At 40.8% G+C, this 22,804-nt stretch overlaps 1 protein-coding gene across 4 annotated transcripts in view; it reads right to left on the reverse strand.

Annotated features, from left to right (window-relative positions):
- MYO1B (myosin IB) overlaps positions 1-22,804 on the reverse strand; it is a 110,475-nt gene that overhangs the window by 70,324 nt on the left and 17,347 nt on the right. For all 4 annotated transcript variants that reach the window (XM_086750891.1, XM_086750889.1, XM_086750890.1 and 1 more), the window contains exon 3: positions 9,666-9,781. In XM_086750891.1, the coding sequence (XP_086607017.1) occupies positions 9,666-9,781 (116 nt within the window). The remainder of the gene's footprint in view (positions 1-9,665; positions 9,782-22,804) is intronic.

Here is a 22,804-nt window from a genome sequence, read left to right on the forward strand (position 1 = left end):
TATCAGAGTGACAAAACTGGAAATAAAAGTAATTAAGTTATCTGGAAAACATCTGATGGGCAACACCAACACTATGTAATTACATAGGTATGCTGCTACTTTACCAGAGGAGTTACTGAAATTTTTAATTTTGCAAGTAACTCTTAAGTCCTCTTAACACATCAAGTAGTTTGTTAAGAAGTTAAATCTTACGCAACTTATTTTTTGCCTCCCAGCTCTTTTTTCCATATCAAGTACCACCTGGACAAAGTAGGCACTAAAGCTTATCTCAGCTTCTGAGAGCTTGTTACCTCAGACACAACATCAAGCTAACGCATCTATTCAGTCTATAAAATGGCATTTGCTGAAGTTTGTGTATGAAATTTGTGCATATACACCCAAAATTTCCTTTCCATGAATGGTCAAAGGAAGAAATGAAAAGTCTTCTTCAGATTGCTCAAACGCAAGGCTCCAATTCAACCCACTGGACTATCTCCAGGGACAATGTTTCACCTACGTCCTTGGTTGGTCTACCGATACTCACAGAGGATATCAACTGCACACATCTTGTGTGTCCTGTGGGTAGATCCTCACTAAGAATCATCTCAGAGTCATAATGATCAGTTGCAGTTTGAACTACACAAGGCTTAGCAACTAAAAATCATTTCTGTACTATATAAAAGGAAACGGCGTCTACAAGAATAATGCAAATTTGAACTAATTTATTGAAATAACTGCAATTAAACTGTCTTTATAGTTCAGACCTTTGTTTGTAAACCCCAGATCCAGCTCTCTTATCTATTCAAAACATAAGTAAAAGATTATTCACTGGGCTAGACAGTAAATATTAAGACTGTGTATTTCCTGATGCATAACATGAAAACGTTTATCTTTAATAACCCAAACTACACTAACCATGATGTGCCCAGAGTTGAAGAAATCAGAGCCTTTTGCAGAAAGTTGCCAATAAAAAGAGATTGAATGGAAAACATTCTGCCTCTAAAGGCGGTACAAGAGCTGGAATTTTACTGAAGTTTCTTTAAGGCTTTAAACATTAGCCATGTTTACGCTGCATCTAAAATCATGACAAAGGCTTCTAGCATAGCAGATGGGCATTTCCTGGTGTGTTATAAATTGCTGAAAAAAGAAGAAAAAAGACGACGGCCATTAAACACAATGAGACACTTCCAATGAAAGGATGACAGCTGTTCTTAATGGCAATTTGAAATCCCAGTTCTTAAGAGAGTACCACACTGCCAGTTCAGCAAAGGCGTAATAAAAATTCTGGTCCATGTACACACAATACATGAAATGGGCTTGCTGTCACTTCTGACAGGGCCTCTACCTGCCCTCCCTCTTCAGTCTGCATTTAAGAAGTGAAACATGGAAGTGACTCCTTTTAAGTACCTCCTAGCATGCAATAAGTCCCAAAATTCTATCGGAAAGAAAAATGAAGCTATCTGATCCTTTTTTTTTTAAATCAAGTTATATTTAAAGCCACACAAACTGTTTTAAAATGCTTTTATTTCCAAGTCCTCTCATAACATCAGTCTATTTTTTAATCAGAAGAATCTCATTTTGTAAAGCAGCACATAAAAGGCTGGTCTTATTTCTAGCCTACAGGTACAAATGAAGAGCTGGAAGAACTATCTGAAATGCTGAGAAGCGACAAAGAGCAGTTATGTATTGACAAATTTGGATTACAAAAAAATTACTGCAGGCCTTTTCCTTTATTTAATTAAGCGCCCACTTCATTCACAAAATTCAGTTAGACGTTTTGAATGGATTCCCAGGCTTTTCGTGTGAATTAGTAGGATGCTACTTTACGTGACAATATGAATTAATTAAAAAAAAAAAAAAACCCTCAACATTTTATGTCCTAAAATACCAATGGCATAACATGAATGCTAGCCAGAACGTTCCAATTCCAGGAAAATTAGAGGAATGGGATCTGGCAAAGAAGTTACCATTAGTTTAGACTACTGAAACATTAACACACATCTCCAACGATCCAACATATATTAAGGTGTGCTTTTTTGCCTTTTTAAAAAAAAAAAAAATATCATCTTTGCTCTAACACTCCAGCCAAATTCCAAACTTTTTTTACGCTTACAAATAAACACAGACTATAACAAATACACTCACATGCAAAAAAAAAGGAGAACACATCACAGATGACTAAAAACATTTGACTCTCGATCCCCAACATGACTGAAGTGAAATGTGAAAGTATGCTGTGTACAGAGGTACAAGTAAATATTTGAAAACAAAGTTATTTTGTTGGGGCTCTAAGCCAGTAGTTAATTCATGAAGGATGCCGCGAGATTATTTTCCTTCATACACCATGACAACAATTATAGAGTTACAGAAGCATCTGGAACAGATCTCATTAAGTGTTTCCCTTACAAACTCCCTGTGTTTTAAAGGTACCCAATTCTTGCATTTTTTGCAAAAGTCCACTGGGCATGTGATTTTTTTTTTTTTTTTTTTTTTTTTTTTTAAATCAGCTAGGACCACACACAGCTCTCCAAATGAGAAACTGATGGGTGAGCAGGCTTTACCAGAGCCAGGTGGGTCCTGCCCAGCGCGACTTCAGGAGCTGTGACTCACAGTACTGCCAACTCAGATGGCTGTGGAGACCAAAATTGTTTGTGAGCCAGTGGATTTGCTGCTTTTGAATTATTTTGTCACAGCAGTATACGCTGCTGTAGCTTCTGAGACACAGAAGATTCTCGAGGGCGAGACTTTCCTGGGGTATTTTGGGAGACAGTTTTGTCTTAATGCTTTTTATATCCCCTGTAGTCTACATATACTCCTTCCTAGCCTAGGAAGTGTTTAAATGCCATGACAAGAAAAAAAAAAAAAATCCACCTGGACTCCATGCCACCAGAGCGCCTGATGTCTGGGCAAGCCTGCGTGCAGGCAGCTCTGCAGCTCCACCCTACCTGTGCTACAGCTCTGCAGCTCCACACAGCATCGTACGTTTTCATGTTGGACATCCTGCGTCCCAGATGCTCACAGAAGAATGACAGCACCAGTGCCATATACACAAAGAATTTAAAGGGCCTTTTCATTTCTTAATTTAGGCAGCGCTACTTAGACCGTCGGAAAGGCTCGTTCCAGTGAACTTTGGAACGCAGTCTAAATGTCACTCCAGACCATTTTAAAAATTAAACTAAAGCACAATTTTCATCTATACACTGCTTTTCCATGCTGTTTATACTTCTTGGATGTTTGGTGCATTTTTTTTAGCCTCTTTACAACCGCGTGTCCTTCTATAAATCAGTTCCTCTATTATCATGCATTATTACAAAATACCGTGCAATCAATACTGGTAGGAAACAAGTCACCACTGTTCTTGTCAATAAGACTATATTCACCTCTGAAGCACTGGGGCAAGATGGCTGCATTATGTGCTATCCAAAATAGCCCTGCTCAAATTTCAGAAGAAAGCTAAGTTTACTGTTGTACGCAAGAGAAACCTTGCTAAAGCATACATACTCTAAGCCTTCAAGTTCACAAATCACTTTCAAAACACTCTTCAGAGAATCAGATGGCCATGTCAATACAGCCACACCACAACTGTCTTCCTCAAAACTCTCTTTTCTTGGAAGGACTTCTGAGGTCTTCTACCAAGCATCCAATTTAGGAAACTGTGCATCCCATGGGCGGTGTGCCAGTAGACTGCAATAGAAGCAGCTCTTCTCAGGCATGAAGTCCTTCTGACTCTTGAAGCAAGTGTGCTGCTTCATCCCCTTTTCATCTGTATTCTTGAGGGATTTACATTCACGATACACCATATCCAGTACTGCCTCACTACAGAGGTTAACAAGGCAAAAAGCCTGACCCCTTCCAAAACAAGACTTCAATATTCTCTGCAGGATTTTCCCACCCTCCCCACCCCTTTTTCTTTCAACTCATTCCTAGCATGGGTTTAACAATTAGGTACTGGCAGTCCTCCCTAATTGCTATTTATGATTTCTGTCAGCCATAGATGTTCCCTCCCTGCCCAGCGGTTAATTTTCCAACTAACCTCTGAAGTGACCATCTTCCCTTGGCTATAAATATCTTCTGGAAGAGGCACTCTGCTGAGCCACATGAACAAGTCCAAAGACTGAGTCTCTGGAGAAGTCAGGAGTTATTAGGAGTAAGAACAAAAGGTCTGTAAAAAGAGGATACTGCAAGGTATAGGGGGAGGATTTAAAAAAAAAACAAAAAAAAACCCAAAAAAAAACCCAAACAAAAAAACCCCCAACCAAACAGCTCAAAAAAACCCAAAACAAAAGTAAATGAAGATGAGGAAAGGACAAACTGAAAAGCAAATGCTAAAATAAACACACTAGGGCAATGAAGGACACTGAACTATGGCACAGGCTCCCATCCACCCACCACCACCTCCCCCTTCACCATCCCCTTCTTCAACAAGTAGAGACAGCTTCTGGGTACCTATGGGGAAAAGTATAGTTTAATATATAGGCAAAAACTTTCCTTCACAGCTGGGACTTTATCATGCCCTTCAGACAAAAATATTTGCTTTAAATCAAGGAGGAAAAAGAGTTACTGTAACCTTGGTGTTTCAGAAGACATGCAATCCTGGAATACCAGCAAAAAAAGCCAGAAGCAAAAATACAACTTCTATATTCACTGCTTACGTTGGCTCAAAACTTGAAAAGGAAATACCAAATTGCACCTATTGTCAACGTAATTGCAGATATCAAAGGATAATGGCTTGTCTCAATAATTAACATGATTATCACTGAAATGGGGAACATTAATAAGTTCCTCATTTTTGCATTTTAATCGGCATCAATTTGATACCTTTCTGTTTGTATCCTACACAAAGGCAAGCTGGTTTCCAGAAGTTGCCTGCAAAAGTTTAAGCCACTCTAAATTCAAAAGCTTTTAATGCAAAGCTGTCATCTCTTCAGAAATACTTGACTCTTCTAAATATTTGATTCTTCTAAAGCAAGCAGGTAAGGCGTTGCAGAGCACGAAGGGGAGCAAAAAGCCACATGCCACCCTACCGCCCAGAGACGGAGAGCTGCTAGTAGCCAGGAGCCGACGTTAAGATAGGCGCTTTCTTGCATCTCCTACCCTGCAATCCCTTAAAGCAAATCTGTTACTGGTAGGAAGGTGATACACAATGGGTACAAATAAATGGCATGATAAGCTCTTTATTTCCTATTGCCTTCACTTTGAAGATGCCAGCAGCTGCCTTTATCACTGGCAGAAGTCAATGTAAATTAACAAGATAGACAGCCTGGTTCTCTCTCATATCTAGGTTACTCACAAGATAAGGAAAACAGCAATTACACCAACTGAAATAGTAATTACATCAACTGAAAGAGCAGAACAGAAGCGTAAGGACTGCACAAATCAAGCAGCAAACTGTTTGTACACTGAAATGTCATACTCTGCCCTGTCAAGTCAGAGACAAGTTTGATCCTGCCTTGCAGATAAAAACAAAGCCAGCAAAATTAACAAAACATTGAAAAAAAAAAAAACAATTAAAAAGTTTTGTAAACTTCCTATTACAGCTATGCAAATAGCCACAGACTATGAAAATAAGCATTGAGGAGGTCTAGGAAAGTAACACTTTATTACATGGTCCCACAACAATTGTAGTGTATTTAGAGAGGAAAGAACTCTTAAAATAAAATCTCTTTGATCAAATTTTATCAGGTATAACATGACCCAAAATCACCTGACCAGAAACTTCCTCCCAGAAATTCAGTTTGGGCACCCATTCAAAACGTGTCCATGGCCTTACTCTATAGTTTCCAAAGAACACTAAAAAAAAAAAAACCAAAAAAAACCAACCCACCCAAAGCCTGCAATTAAGTATTAACTAGCGTCACTGAAAGCGTCAGTCACTCTCGCAGACGCTCTTGAGGAAACACAAAGCAGATGACTAGGTGTTCACTCCCTCGCCTTTCAGATCAGGGCTAAGAAAACATATGAACACATTGTCATTCCCATTACCACACGCTTCCTCCAATGACCATACATGGAAAAAAAACCTCTACGTATGGATTTCCTTCATGTTATCACTTATTTCTCTCTCGTTTTCCTTCTGTTTTCATTTGCTCACCAAGCCTGCTATTTTACTGGAACTGCTAGCATTCTCAAGCAAGCCCTCCCTATACCAATCCGTCGCATCCAAACGCTTGCACTTACCTCCAGCATAGACAGAAGCTCACACAAAACTACCGGAAAATAAGCAAAAACATTATTTAGATTCCTAATTTCCCAGGAGCTCCCACACAGAGCCAGAGCTCTGAGAATGTCCCACAGCAGCCTGGCTCCAGAGACATGACACTTAAAATCTGTGATTCCCAAACCTGCAGGTTCTCTCCAAAATAACAGACCTTGGAGAACATGAGCTACCATGCTAACAGGTGACAGCACATCTATTTCTGACAGAAGAGTTTTGGTGCCAGACTTGGTTTCTATCAGAATCTCAAATCAAACCACTGCTAGAAATTTTTTGCAAGAAATTGTTTGCATTTTCTAGCTAGCACTAGTTACAAAATTTGATTATTTGTAGAAAGGAAATGCTGAAATAAGAAACACACTATGTATCATTTTATTTCTAGACACGCTTTTCAAGTCATATACATTAGGTGGTAGATGCCTCATCCCTGAAAATGTTCAAGGCCAGGTTGGATGAGGCTCTGAGCAACCTGATCTAGTCGGAGATGTCCCTGCTCCTTGCAGGGGGGTTGGACTAGATGACCTTTGAAGGTCCCTTCCAACCCTAACCATTCTATGATTCTATGATTAGTTTCCTTATAAACAGTGAAGAGTTTTGCTTTGCTCAGGATTACACAACAGGAACCAAAAGCCTTTTCCCAAAGCACACTTAAATGCTACAGTGAGTTTACCCACAACCAATTCTTCTGAAGAGGCCATGGCTCAACAGAAATTTACACATTAAAGAAAAAATCCACAAATCAATGTGGGGTTTTTTTACCCTCACATCAGAAGAAACACCACAAATTGCAGTTTGTTTCACAGCATCTCTTCATTAAAGTTCCTGAGCAGCTAAAAAAAAAAAAAAAAAAACAAGAAAAAAAAAAAAACAAAAACCCACCCTGAAGATTGCAAGTTCTCTGTGGAAGTGTAGCAACCTCTCCAGATATGCCTGAACCCTGTTTTTAACAGTGGCCTCCTACTCCCAAGATCAGTCAACCCTAGAATTAGCTGCAAGCTCCATGGCTGGGATGATGCAGGCTCTGTCCCAAACCCAGTTCTTGGCCTGCGCTGACCAGCGTGGTAGGCTGCAGCAGGACCACGCAGTCACCCTGTAAGCTCACCTCATGGTCTACTAACCAGCATCCAAGTACCAGCTCTGTGTTCACAAGTGGACTGGCATGAACCCTTAGGCTACAGCACTGTATATTAAAGGGGATGGAAAGTCGTTTAGGCTTGTCAGAAGTGGCACAATGCTGCCTGCGTAGCGCTTATTGTAGATACCTAGAATATTTTAGAAGTCTATTTTAAAGATGGTGGGAAGTTTACCAATTTTATCAGAGACAAAAGTGACTCTTGATTCTACAGTTTTCATAAGCATCTACAGACAGGTGGGAAGGGAAGCAAGGTCACCATAAAGTAAGATAATTTAATATACCTACAGCTTGAAAATGAAACACTATCTGTAAAAGAAAGCATAATAAAGATTATTTTGTAATCCTGTATTTTTGAAGGTATGTTTTCTACTTAGCAGGTGTCAGAAGACAAAATTTTCATACATAAGCAATACCGAATAAAGAAAATTTGTGGAGAGATCGTATCTGTCCAAGACAAATTAGTCTTGCACATTTCATGACTCAGCACTCTATCCAAACTTGCAAGGAAAAATCTATTACTATCATGTAGTTGAGATCTCCTGACATAAGTTAAACCTCAACATTTTCTCACTTCGAACTACTGCTCTTAAAGTGGATTTCAAGTGTTCAGACTCCAGAAGTTCTTGCTCTGAGATGGCAGCCTGACCGTACAATTATCGTCATTAGTGATGAGTGGTGTTTACAAAACATTTTTCTACCAAGGTTAAGACTCTCATAATACATGCAAGAATGACTGTTGACCATTTCTATTCTGGAAAATCATCTCTCAAGATGGAAAAATGCAGATATCAATATATTACTGTGTATGTGATTCAACATGTAACCAAGTACACAGCACTGACTTTGTCAAACTCCCAGATTTTATTTTTAAAATCCTCCATCATATGACAGCAAATTTACGCAACTGAACAAAGTTAGCAGAGCAGAAAGTTTTTTTAGCAAGCAACTGTTTTAATTTAGCAAGCAACCGTGCTCACTAAACGAAACTGTGAAGAAAGAAAACCTGAACATAGCCAGAGTTCAGATCCAAGAGAGCCAAGAACTACCAGAAGATTATTTGATCTGATTAACTGGCTGCTTGCCAGCTAACGTATGTGGGAAAGTTACAGATGAAGTGTAAAGGCAAAAAAAAAAAATCAATCAGAACAAAATAACTTCCAGAACTCTTTCCATTCCCAAGTTCCTTTTAACCTAAAAGCTAACCCTGAAGGAAGATGCACAAATTTACAGTCGTGCTTAGACACTCATCCAATCACTGATCACTCAGGGCAGTCTCCTCAGTATGGGACTGCAAAGTCAGGTGGCAACCTCACAGCACATTGGAAACACTTCCCTATCCCAGCATCGTGCACAGAAGAGGAACAGCTGGCTTTAAGCTCACTGCTAGGATGTCTAACAAGATAAAACGATTACCACAACACACAGACCTTGAACACAGAATGTCTCATTTTCAGCCATACCACCCACACCTGTGATCAAAGTCTTGTCCTGTTACAGACAGGGCTTGACCACGGTCCATTACTCTCAGTAACTCTGACCAGGCCCAGATAACACAGGCCATGTCAGACCTCTATAACCACAAGGCAAGGCCTTTGACTTCTTTGCATCCCTGTAGAAGAATTACAGAACGTGAATGAAAGTCAGAATAAGAGATTACACCTATTTCCCAGCCTTCTATTCTTAAGTTTAGACTTGGAATTTACAACATATGCAAATAATATTTTGCAATATTATATGCCTGTAAATATGCTATATATTTTAGCTTTAAAACTGGCATTATATATTTATGGCACTCTGCCCTCTTCAAATGGGCTCATTTCCATCCAGCACAGAGGTGAGGAGACAAAGTTTTTACTTTCCTACAGTTACCATTCAGACATATCCAATATGTTTCTGCATTCATCACGAGGGTTTGCTCATTTTTTGCATTGTGCAAAGAGAAATTGAGAGTTTCAGATATCAAAAGTAACATTATACGACTCAAACATTTTTAATGCCTCGAGGCTTTGACAAGGCAATCTGGACTTTGAAAGAAACAGATTTCCTCAAAAACAGACTACTTAACTTTACAGTGCAGTAATAAACACTACTGCTAACAATTACGGGAAAGTGTTCTGAAATGCACACACCGGGATCTAAATACATGAAAGAGAAAGAGTAACTCATCTTGACTTCTCTTTTAAAAAAGAATGAACTAATAAAAATTCACTTTGGAGGAGTGGTGGTGTGATTTTGATTTTGTTTGCTTTAACCAACATAGACCTTTTGTTGAGAGAGACAGCTGGCACCATCTGTTTCAGGAGAAAACAAAAACTACAACTTCTTCACTGTACTTACATGTGAGGACTGAGTTCATAAAAGTTTCGGTTTCTGTATTCTTCAACTTTCTCTGGAGTATAAATGGGTAGAGATCTGTAGGGGTTTATTGATATCACCACGCTGCCAATGTATGTCTGTTGAAGGAAACAAAAAAAAAAAAATAATGGATTTTTCTTTTTAACATACTTTTGCTGCTTATATATTATTCTCCCATTTAATCCTTATGCAGAAACAAACAAAAAGCCTGATTGTAGCAATGAATGTACATACACTCTGAAACACCTTTTAGAGCTCTCAGGAATCACTATTGGGTACCACGTTATCATTTCTACATAACAGAAAGCCTCTTATGAACGTTTTGGTTTTGGGTTTTTTTTTTGTTTTTTGTTTTTTTTTTTTTTTTTTTTACAAGAAAGCCCAATCGTACAATATTTCTGTGACTAATTCAGTTGGGGGAGAGAAAGGGAAAAGGGCACAGATGTTCACAAAGAATCAACTCCATCTGCATGACAAATGTCACACGAGCTTTGCTGCAGCCCTGGTGCACTCACACAAAACCATGTATAGGCCAGGCCAGAGTTGGACTGCACTCCCTGACCTGAGGAGAAGCTTCGCACCATCTCTTTAAAGTCTTGGGCATGGAAGAGCTTCACAGGGAAGAAACCTGAAGGCTAAAAGCTTCTGACAGGTTTCTGTCAACAGAGAGATTTACTGTCAGAATTCAAGTCAGTCAATGGTTCCTCAGCAGATGTGAAGTGTAATTTTTGTTTCCAGATTCTAAAAATACTTGCCATGGCCCTTGGAAAGCAGAGTAACGTGTTGCTTTATTCCGTTAGGTCTTGTTCACCACCAAGCTGAATAAAGACTGATACACTACACAGATTACCGTGTTGGCACACGACACAATCAACCTGCCTTCTTCAAGCCTACTGCCGGATGCCCCGCAGCTGTCTACGCCTTCCTCCAGCTGCAAGGGCTGCATTCAAATACACCCAAGTGGCAAGAAATGCCACAACCCCATCCCACCCTGCCTATAGGTACCGATCAAAGATTAATTACACCCCAAGTGTTCGGTATCTCTTTCCACAACCATAAAATAAATAACTAACACCTGGTGAAATACAGTCTTCCAATAGCCAGGGACTCCTTGGGAGGTATAAAGGCTGTACACAAAAGCCACAGGTTCCTGGTATTTGGATTATGCTTGCTGGTAACTACTGAAGAAAAACAATGGTTTTTACATAGATGTACGATTTTTAATGGCTCCTTCCCCACAACACCTTAGCACCTCACAATCACTACTTGGATTTATTCCCCAATTTTCCTTACAGGGAAGTGCTATAATATGCACTTTTAAATGGGAACAGAGGCACAAGGAGCCCAAGTTACTCACCAACGGGTTCAGCGGAGCACTGAATTACCTCCAGAGCTGCAGTCACAAATTAACAATACTGAGTACTGTAACCCTTCCTCTCTTTCATATCTAACATCATTTTCTGTGAAGAGAGTAAGTTTTCCCATCTTCCACAGCATGCATATGCATAGGCAAGCTGCAAACTCACATGGCATTTAAACAGAGTTGAACAAACCAGACTGTAGTGATAAAGCAAGTGGCACAAGGCTTCCGGAGACTCTTGTAGTTCATCCTCACAGTGTTTACTATCCACAGGATGAAACAGAAGCGGCCACTGCTGACAACTCATCCTACAACTGCTGCTACGATGAAATACAATACTTCGCTAGTTGGGCTCAAGACTCATCATTTCTAAACAACGCATGTTTTTTCTCCCCTCCTTTGGAACTGGCCCGAAACCTGCAAAACATTTCTCCATCCAAGCCCAGAACAGATCAAATACCCTAGACGTAGGCTGGTCTCACACCAAGAGCCCATGCGGAGTGCTGTGAGGGGGAGCAAGCCTGATGGTGCCTCGCTTCTTGGCAGCCAGGCTGCAACTCAACAGAGGGACAACTCCAACCTGCCCCACACCGCAACCCGGGAGGAAAGTGCCCCCAAAAGCATTCAGATACGGACTGTTGAGAAAATCTCAAAATAATTAAGACTTTTGCTTCTTTCAAATGCACACCACAGTACATGCTTATACGTTATTTCCTTCAAATAAGAAAAAAAAAAATTGTTCTAGTTCTGTGGTCATCCTCCCCCTAAGGAGGAAGGAGTCTAATCTTTTTGGCTGAACAAGAAGAAAACGCAAAAATTGCCTTTCTACAGTGTTTACTTTTCTCTCTCAACACACATGGCTTTGGCAACTTGCAAGCCTACAGATTCTTGGCGAGAATAACAGGTACCCAAGAGTAAGAAGCTTTCTGGCCTTCACAAGTGCATGCATACCCCAAATAGGACTCTTTCCTGATAAAACATTAATATGTTAAATTGTTTCCTCCTAAATCTTAAGAATTTGTTAATTCAGCCTGTTGTGAAACCAGTGCTGGAAAGTACCAGCAGAAGGGAGAGAAAGGTCAGATCTTGAAGATTATATTTTCAAACAGGAATTCTTCGGAACTCAAAGACTTGCTCTTTTCAGCTATTCTGCTGCCATAATAGCATACAATTTAACTGCTAAGGTCCTTGAAGTACCTCAAGATGCCAAGGGAAAGAAAAATGAGTGAAAGTGAAAACCTTGATTTTTTAAATTTTGAATACAGGCATTCAAATGAGATTTATTTAGAACCATCTCTTCATAGCTAAGTATTGCTTAGACGATGTATTTTGGGAATTCAAGTCAGCTGTTTATTGTCAGACATGAACAAATACAGACCATTTCCTAAAATACCAATACTTCAAAAGGTCAAATGACTACATAGAAACAAAGACATAATCATGTCCATTTTAAACACTGAGCCAAAGCATGCCATGTCATTGTTTCTGCTGCAAAGCTGCTTACAAGAACTAATACATTTCCTCTTCTAAAAACGCCAATATCCCAAAGCTGATCCCTAATAGCTACTTTCTACTGGTGGTCTGTAAGATTCCACATAAGGGGGATAAACAGATCCGGAAAATAGCTTTCCCACATAACATCTGCCTTCCCACCAGAACTCTATTATAAACAAAAAAAATAAATGGCTTAAATCCTTGAGCAAGCGACAAGAACAGAAACATTCCAGTGCTGAAAGCAGAACGCCCAAGAGTAGCGGGAGACCATACCATGGCCCCCCAGGGACTAAAGAGATCCTTCATTTTCCCTGTTTAAGGAAAAAAATGAAACCCCATAGGAATGGGCTGATTTTGATGAACGCACAGAATATAGTCAGGAGAACTGATTTCTTTTCTTGGCTTTGACATAGTCTTGTTATGCGAGTCCGGACAAGATCTGCCATCTCCTCAATTTTTGCTAACTAGAGACTCTTGATAATACTCCTTCCTTCAAATTTCTACTTTATTGCAATAACTCACAAAGGCAAATTTTGCCTCTTGACATGTTTGTCCAGAGCCCAAACCAAAAGGACTCTCAGTCGTCGTTTATCAGTACATCTGTCATGTAGCACAGGAATGCTGTAACACACTAACATTTCATCTGCAGAAAAGAGCATTCAAATTTCCATCGGGTCAAATGAGAACACATTCTGCATTCTCCACCAAAACAACACAGACCACTAATTCCCATTCAGTAAAAGGCTTAAGACTCTGAGTAGGAGGAAACCCCTAAATCACAACTCAACTGGAAAAGATGATATTTGTTGCATCACTTCTAAGCACTGCTGGAGAGGCAACATTCAAGATGCCTCATCATCAATGCAAACATAACCACTTGGAGCAAGATGTTACTACTACTTCAAGCTTGTATCTGCCTTGGAAGGCCTTCTGCGCCTTTCTAACCCAAGCAGCTCTAAGACTGGCTTCAGAAGAGGCCTCAAATAGCAAGACGATGCGAGGCTCCCCTTGTTTGGGAGAAACCTACAGGCAGCAGCCCCTTCCCAGCCAAGGGCTGGGGAAAGCTATTGCCAGAAACTGGCCAGCCGCCCAAAACACCCATGGACCTTTTCAGCTAAGAGGCTGCAGAAACCTTACAGGGAGCCCAGCAAAAGGTCCCCAAACACCTCTGCAGCCAGGACGTGCAAGCACTGCAGTGAAATCTGATACACGGGGCCAACTCGGGAAAGGGAGCTCTTAGAAGACCACGAGTAGAGCTTACAGGAGAGTATTTCACACCTTGGGATATAATATATTAATAAAGCTATTTTGCCTCCAGGCAAAGTTAGTCTTGCAATACCCCAAGGGCCCAGAAGAGAGAAGATTGCTGCTGCAGAAGCCAGGGAATGTTACCAACAGCAGCTGAGGCTGCAGCACAGGAGCTGCTGTAACACCCCGTTTTGTGTCTTTAAAAGATTTTCTGGATCTGTGGCACCCTCTGCAAAGCAACCTTCTGCAGAGTTTAAAATCGTTAAGCATCTACACAGATTTGCTGCAAACCTTCTGGAAGTGTCCTCTACACCACTTTTGTCAGCCCTCTGAAAAACAAACCCATGGCTTCTTACCCATGGTAGTCTGTACCAGTCCAAAAAATTGCTGCTGCACACAAGTCACTCCCGCTGTAAAACACCCAACTGCTAACGTACCCTGCAAGTGAGCTAAATTTCCAGGGCCCAGTAAGGTTTATTTCATTTCTTTATTTCATTTTCAAATGTTGGAGCACAGAAATGGAAAACAAAAATTCTAGAAAAATAAGATTGCTAGTGTGGATACTGATTCAGACTTACACAGACCAATTTTAATACTCCAGATATGCATAATGGACATTTCTTTAGTATTGATTATGCTCAAGTGTGCTGGGTTCCTAGGATTCTGAAGTGTTTCAGATCACGCCATTAAAACAATTCATTGAAATGTGAGACATTAAAGTAAGATCAAAGAGAAGCATGATTACATTTTACTGGAACAAATCCAGAAGGAAGGCTTGGGCAGCACTGCTCTCTTTGTGGGGTGGGGGAGTACTGTGTTATGGTTTTGTGGGTTTTTTTAACGTGACATATGCAAAATTATATTTCTAATATAACACTGTTTTCATTCGCATTCGCCTGAACTACTGCGGTTCTGGATTTTGCCAGCTCATAAGCACACGTGCCGCTGCACGCTCAGAACAGCTGAGGCCAAGGAGATGGCAGACGCAGAGGAAGCCTGTGCTTACATGTTCTCAGCTTTCTGAACTGTCTGAAACTCAAACAGAACCTGGCAAATTTAACACCGCAATATTACTCCATAATGAAGTTTCTCATTTCAATAAACACTAGCAACCAGATCAGTACCTTATTAAAATATCTTCTCTTATTTGAACAATCGTGCTGTGTCTTCAAATTTGTTTTTCATTGTGGTTGGCCACAATAAAACAGCTAAATGCACCCTGCCTCTGGTGCAAAGTTGCAAAAGACTACGTTTGAAAAGAATGAGGAAAAGGGTAACATCAAGACTAAAAGTAAAACCACCTTAGACCATTATTACTGTTTCTGGGGCTTTGATTTACTGTATTACTGTGTATCACAATGCAGGTGTTTGTATTGCTCGGCACAGAGGCACGGGCTGGGTACTTGAAAAACACCCCAAAAAAACCCCAACTCTGATTTCATCCTGTAACACTCCAGGGTTTGCCTGCACTGTCTCATCACAGCACATACAAGATAAACCCTACCTGTGATCCGAGCTGTGCAGCTGCACTTTGCATTCAGCCAGTGCCTCGTGCTTCGGTGAGCTTGGAGCACGAGCAGAGCCTCTGGGTACCAATTGCAAGCAACTGTGCGGGCACAGCCCCAGCATCCCAAAGAGCAATGATCCAGTGGAAAGAACAGGAACTAACAAAGTCTAATTTCCTTGTACAGGAGCTCCTGGGTGGATTTTCCCATTTCCAGTAAGGGTTGGACTCACAGAGCACTAGTCCTTAGTTAGCAAAAGAAACTTAGGTGCTTTGAGTCCTCTCATTAGTCCTTTCCAGCAAATAGAGCATCTCTCCAAAGCTCCTCATCAGCTCTAAAGAGGCTGCAAAAACCAGTGAGAAGCTACAAGACAACCCATTTCTATGTCCATCACTGAAAGGGAAGCCAGTGCTAAAAATTTACTTTTCCAAAGGCTAGTCTGCAGTAAACAGAAAATATAAACCAGACTCTCATACTTCGTGTCTCTCTCTCTCCCGATACTACAGAATATTTTTCACTGTAATTTGGAGTTCTTTCTAATTATGTTTGTATGAGTGAAGAAATGTAATACTGGATTTCTGAACAAACACAGCCTATTCCCCATGACAATTAAAACTCTCTTGCTCAAGACCACCCTCTTGGACATAGCATTTTCACCCTAGAACAAAGTCTGTACATTGTAATAGGGGAAAAAAAAAAAAACAAAACCAACAATCTTGGTAAGCTATTATATGTGCTTAATGCAGTTATTAATCATGATAGGCAGCCTTGTAAAACCTGGATAGGACGGTAAAGACTGTAAAGAAAGCTATATAGAAAAGTACTGGATGCGTTCCTGAAATTTGGGAGGGAGGAAATCAAGCAAAAGAAGAAACTGAGGCAACAGTATGCACAGTTCAAGCAAGACCATCTTATTGCTAGAGGCAACAAAATTCAGTACTAATATGTATCCCAGTCATGTACCAAATATGTTGATGGCTGATATAATGACTCAAGAAACAAAGCTCAGACAGGTCACACAAAGGCAGAAGCGCACATCTATATCCCAAAGCAAACAATCAGGACACAGGCAACCGACGTAACACTACAATATTCTTCAGTAGAGGCTTGATCCTGCAGGTCCCTGTGGAAACAGCAGCAGTCTGAACAAGCTCCAGGTGACCCACACTGGCCAGGATCAAGCTCTTAATCGTCCTGCAACCTGGTTTAGATCCCAGCGCTGAAGTAAGAGCAGAGCGTTTGCCAGAGCAAGACACCCACACGGCAAGTTGAAGCGAGTATTTAAAGGGGATGTGTGCGCACAGATCACCGGGTTTCTCTTCCGAGTTTCTCGAGGGCACAGAAATCGCTCCTCTGCTCAGTGAATATTGCTGCTAACCTCGCGATCACTATGACAGACTCTGATGTTATTATTAATGAAGCAGATTAAGCACCTCAGCCATCCGCCTCTCTGGCTACATTGGGATGTTTTCACACAAACAAACAAAATTCCTACATAGGATGCAATTGCAGATGAAACCTGTAAAGTAAGCGACGAGGAAGACAACCCAAAGTAGACATTATAAATTTTAAAGGCAGTATTTAAATACCCTAGAACATCAGTGCTTGCTCATTTTTGATAGCGATAAAGATTCGCATTTATAATCAAACAGTGGGTGGAGACCTGATAGCGTCTGTGCCAAGAAACCTGTGGTGAAAACATTATCAAGAGCATTCATTCTAAAATGTTTAATTATTTCTGTACAAATAAAACATGAGGGGGATGCCTCCTACCACGCTGCAGCCAAGGCTACCCTATGTTCTTCAGGGTGAAAACCATGTTTTTACAGCACTTGGATGCTTTTGCCTCTATTTCTGTTATTTGTCAATCTTTCATTAATCTTCCTTTTGTGTTTTTACTTCATATAACGTGGACTGAAACCTCTAGTAAATGCCCAAAATGTCATTGTCACCTTAGTGAAGAAATACACAGCATTTTGGGGCAGAGCCAACACTCTAACAGCCCCTGGGGCCCTATGGGAGGCATTTCCTACCCCACCTCCTCTCTTTCTTCAAAGTGGCACATCAGAGGCAAAAAAGAACAGAGTGCGTAGGAAAGGAAAAGACCTCTACACCCAGCCCACAACACGCATATAATTTTCTGTGTTTTCCTACTCCTTTATGCAGATATAGCAGAGAACCCTACAAACAAGTGCCTCAAACGCTATGCTTAGCTTGGTGGGAGCCGTACAGAAAGGAAAGGAAACAAAGCACTGCCTTGAGATAAGTGCCTCTCCTCCCACAAAGCACTTCAAGGTAAAAAGCAACCAAGCTGCTGGCTGCAAAAATCTTCGCTCCTGACTCCGGGCAAGTTACCAAGTCTGTTCTGCCAGAGTGGGCTGATGTGATGGGCCAGAGGGCCAACAGGATTTCTATCTAGATAACAAGAAGCAGCAGGCTTCAAGGTCCTAGCCTGTGGCAGCTGCAACAATATTATTGCTACAACTCAGTAGCTTCCCTCAAAGAGGGAAACTGTTGAGGCACTGCTGGGAAAATCGCTCAAATCGACGCAGGCGTCCCCTGAGGGAGGAAGAGAAGGCGATCTGAGGAATCTCGGGTCCCCTGAGCCCCCATCACAGGCAGACGGATGGCTGCTCTGCTCCGGCTCCCAAACCATCTCACCTTTAAGAAATGACTCGGTCACCACACCTGCCCCTCCTCAAACTCCCAAAGAAAGACCAGCAGTCCAGACTGGACCAATGGACAAATACAAGTAAATACATTGATGTGCAAGAGAGCAGAGCCGAGCCAAGCCTGGCAGGGGGACAGACTCACAGACTCTTCTGCGTGTTGCTGCAGGAGCAGCAAAGGCACAGACCTGCTACCGACAAGCATGCGTGCGGCTGGGATGTACCCGAAACCACAGAGGGCAAAAACTCTCCTCAAAACCCAACAAAGGACTCCATCTATCCTCAGAAACAACATACTAAGCTAGATCAGAAGGTACTGAAATTGAGAATAAAAATTGAACTTCAACAATCACTCAATCAGATTACAATGAGGATTTCCCCAGCAAGCTGCATTTACATCTCCCGATACCACAAAACTCTGTTCTTCACACCAGCAACAGAGTTATATGGAGGGATGGTCAGACAAGGCTGATGCAGACCAGGACAATTGGTCTCATTCACATAATTCCGTCCCCCACCCTCTTCTTCCAAATGTAGCATCTGGAACACCAGGTGTGAGTGCAGCAGGAATAAAGCCACTGTGCTTGACAGCCATTCAGCAAACCCCTAAACACTGTAAGGTAGCTGAAAAAGGGATGAATCAACAGTACAGATGTCAGAAGTCAGTTAGAAACAAAAAGGCTACCTCTAAAATATTAAAACAATAGAAATTGACAGGAAGCAGCTCAGCCTGTGAAACAATCAGACCACAATGGCCACGCCACCAGAAGGATGCTACCTCCAGCAGCTAACACAGAGTTGTTACACTGGAATGCCAAATATTTAATGTTTCAGTGATAAAACAACATGTGTTCAGTACCATAAGCCTGTTCCTGCCCAAAGCAGCCCACAAACTCCACGCACAGAAAATACAAATTAAACGCTGACATCAGAGAAAGATTTTGTTTTGCTGAAAGAACAAAAAGCAAACAAACACTTTGTTGTAAGGAACAAAATGTTGACCTCCGCAAATTTGGGAAGGCTTCAAGAAACAACATAACTGTGGGGAAAAATGTGCAGGGCAGCAGAATAAAGTGATATCTGGCCTCTAACGGCTGACTCCTGTGAGCCTACGCAGCACCGCTCCCCTCCAGACTCTCCACACCTCCCTTGCCACTTCCACATGCCTCACAAAACAAGCCCAGCACAAAACCAAGTTTCAGACTGATACATACAACTTATCCTAAATCTCTACCATTCGTGGGTCACTGTAAATACACATATAGACAGATGGCCCCCTCCCATTTGTCAGCATCTCAAAAAAAAATACAAAGGAAAAATAATTGCTGAGCTGGATTGGCTGATCATATGTCACCCAAATAAAAAAAAAAAAAACCAAAAAAAAACCAAAAAAAAAACCAAACAACCCACAAACCAAAAAAAAAAAAAAACCCACCCAAAAACCAAAATAAAAAGTTCAGGGACAGAGTTCAACAGAATGAGTGAAAATTCATCAGTGACATACAAATTGAATTTTATGAATGTATTAAGTTTTCCATGTGGTCTCTAGGTCACACATTTTAACCGCACAAATTGTTCCCTGGAACCTTCAAATGATCAACATTGTATTTTTTTTCTACTTACTAACTGCATTGCCCACGAGACAGATTGTACTCTGTAAAGTTTAAGAAAAATTCTCCCAGGCTTGTGTTACTGTTATCTACAGAAAAGAACTTTTGTGAAAAAGCAATGCAAATTTTATCAATGAAAAATTTAAGAGTTGCAAAAAGAATATAATAAACAATTACAGCTTTTTAATGAGATTTTTCTTGGTCAGACATAGCCCAGACATTTCCAGACATGACTAAACTCCAAGATCCCCATTTCCAATTAACACATGCGTGTTACCCAATGAGCCCTTCCCCCTTAAAGCCACTCAGCATGAGATTACCGCAGAATCTGATGGGCTTTAGCAGAATACCTGGCCAAACTCCAGCTCCACCAGCCTTCATGCTTATTTTTATAGGCACAGCCTCCAGCTTTGCACTGTGGTATGCAACCTAACACCCAAGTCCATTAAACTTTCCATCAAATACACATAAAACTGAACAACAGGTAATCGAGCTGTAGTCTGCTCTCTGTTAGGAGTAGTCTTATTGCCCTGTTTGCACCACAGCATGAAACTCAGCTAGTTTTCTTGAAGGGCTTACAGTGACCATGCCCAGGATGGTCACTGGCAGGGGATGTAGATCTGAATGCTCTTGCAACAGGAGCTCTTACGGACAAGATCTGGAATTTCAAAGGGGTAAATGGAGCTGGCACTAGGATCTCCAACATCAAACATTCAGCATCAAACATAACCACCGTGAAAGAGACTAGAAAGACAAAAATTGTATTCTCTTCCAGTGGAACGAGCCCATTTATCTTGTCATCTTTGGCTATGGGGAGAAATTTAGCACTCTTCACTGATGGCTCGAGCCGACTCTCACATTTACCCATCGAGATCGGCTAACACGATTATGCAACGTCTGACCAACTTTACAGCATTTTCAAAGCTATCCGTGTTACAGGTCTCATTCCTCACAACAAACCTTTTTGAAGGTTGTAACTGCAACTCTGCTTTAAAACTAACATGTGTAGCACAGACATAGCCGTCAGCCTACAGAAAACTGCCTAGAAACTGATGCTGAGTAAGCCCTGGTTTACTGCTATAGAAACATTTCATTTAATTCATATGGCTTCAGTTTGCCTTAGTTTTTTAAAGTTGGATGCAACTTTTGGTAATGCCTACAATGGAGCACCAACATGAGGGGTAAACTTAACCCCACAGCTGAGCCGTGTAAGGACACATCCATCCCTACCGCCCTCTAAAAGGATCCTGAGAGGTCAACTCACGTAGCTTGTTAGAGCTGAAGAAATCTGCAGCTTTGTTAAGCACCAACAGTAGCTCTTTAACAGTCCAATTTGGTTTCCCCGGGATAGCATGCGAACTACGGATGTTACACGGTAAAACAAACATTACGTCCAGATGTAACAAAGGCTTCATTGTGCTCATCTGAGTCTAAAAACAGAAATGCAAAGTGTAGTTTTCATGAGTGAGGTTTGGGGAGAAGAGAGTGGGTGGCAACAAGAAGGGAGAGAGGAGTTTGCATTTAAAACTTAAGAGGTGGTTGTTACCATCAGCACTGGTCCAACTGTTAACTCTTTTAAGTTTTCTAAAATACACAATAGTGGCATTAAATTTGCAGGGCAGCAGAACTCAACTGACAGGAGATATTACTCCTTGAGTGATCTGGTAAATAAAACCACACAGCATCACAACCTTAGTGACTTGTATACTTGGTAACAGCATGTGGCTTAGACATAAACATCTATTATTTCCACCACTGACACAGTGAATGTTTTAATACTTGCAAAGATCCGCAACATTTTGCCTTCACAGTGTGGATTCACAAACAGTATTTGCAAGACCTTAAAAAAATAATCACATGATCAAGCAAACGTGGAGATTAAAAGTGTAAATGATAGTGCAATAAACTACAAGATTCAGGAAAAAAAGAAAAAAAAACCCACACTATCAAAAATAACACAAACAAAAAAATCCTTTGGATTTGGCAGCAGTTCACACTTCTCAACAGAACATGTTTAAATATCAGGCTTTCCCACCTCCAAGGCAAAGAATCCTACATTGCTAGAGAAAAGTGACACCTTCTATCACCTGCCAAAGCACCTAGTACAGCTAATTACATTGCACATCAGTGCCAGACCCAGCTGAATCAGAAACTGCGGGAAATACACACTCCGCTGTCACTGTCTCAAAGAACTCTGTGTTTGAACATGCTTGTCAGCTAGCATGTAGTAGCTGATAAAAATAAAAGATTACCCATTTGTCATTCAAACTTATCTCTTTCAAGAAAAAGCTATCCAGTCTAAATTAAAAAGAAATATGTAACTAAATACTTTGCAATCCGTATTAGATTACAGTTAAAAAAAAAAAATAAATCTTTAGCATTTCACTCCCATCACGTGATTTATAGCAATCCTTCTTAACAGACTGTGTAGTCCAGGGCACCCTCACAGAACAGGTTTCTATCCTTAACACTTCAAAAAAAAACTTTAAAATATGACCCAAAGATTGGGCAAGGTAGTAATGTCTTCCTTCAATCCCCAGGCAAACAGCTCCTTTTCCTTCTCTTCTCCTTCATATCTTCTTGAGCTCAAGTAGAACGAGGTGATTCAGTATCACCCACTTTTACTGTAGGTATTAGGAATAGAGAGTTAACCCTAAAACTGATGTGAAACAGCTTAATTATACATGTTAGACTGAAAAAAAACTCTGAATCTCAGCAGAGACAGCCACTGCAGCTGTTGAATACGGAGGACCTGCCAGAAGCAGGATGAAAGAGCAGCAAAAGGGAGTCTGGTATCTACCTGCCTGTATCAACGTCTAAGGGTTATCAAGAGGGAACAGACTACATCTTCAAGGAACAAGGAAAATTTAAGACGTAAGTTTTTGGAAAGGTAACTCTCAAAGGTATCAAGGAAGATTTTGGTTTTTTGACCATTGTGGAAGAAATCTTTTCACAAATAAAGATCAGTTTGGTTTCTTTTCTAACAAGATTTTAATGAATACTGAGAGTCTTCATCTTACTTTAATTTTCTGGTTAATTTAAATTGTCAGTCCAAATTCAAGCAGCAAGTAGGTGAAGAAGATACAATAGCAGATAGGTGCAACTGTGTATTGCCCCAAGTAAATGTCTACAGAAAGGGGAACAGGCATGGTTGAGTAGGAAAATGACTCCAGAAGAACGATACTGCAGACCACAAAGAGCAGAGGTAAAAAAGCACAGACTACAACTAAAGGAT

Source organism: Chlamydotis macqueenii, chromosome 6 (genome assembly GCF_036417535.1).
Source record: "Chlamydotis macqueenii isolate bChlMac1 chromosome 6, bChlMac1.mat, whole genome shotgun sequence".
In the NCBI taxonomy this organism is placed as follows: Eukaryota; Metazoa; Chordata; class Aves; order Otidiformes; family Otididae; genus Chlamydotis; species Chlamydotis macqueenii.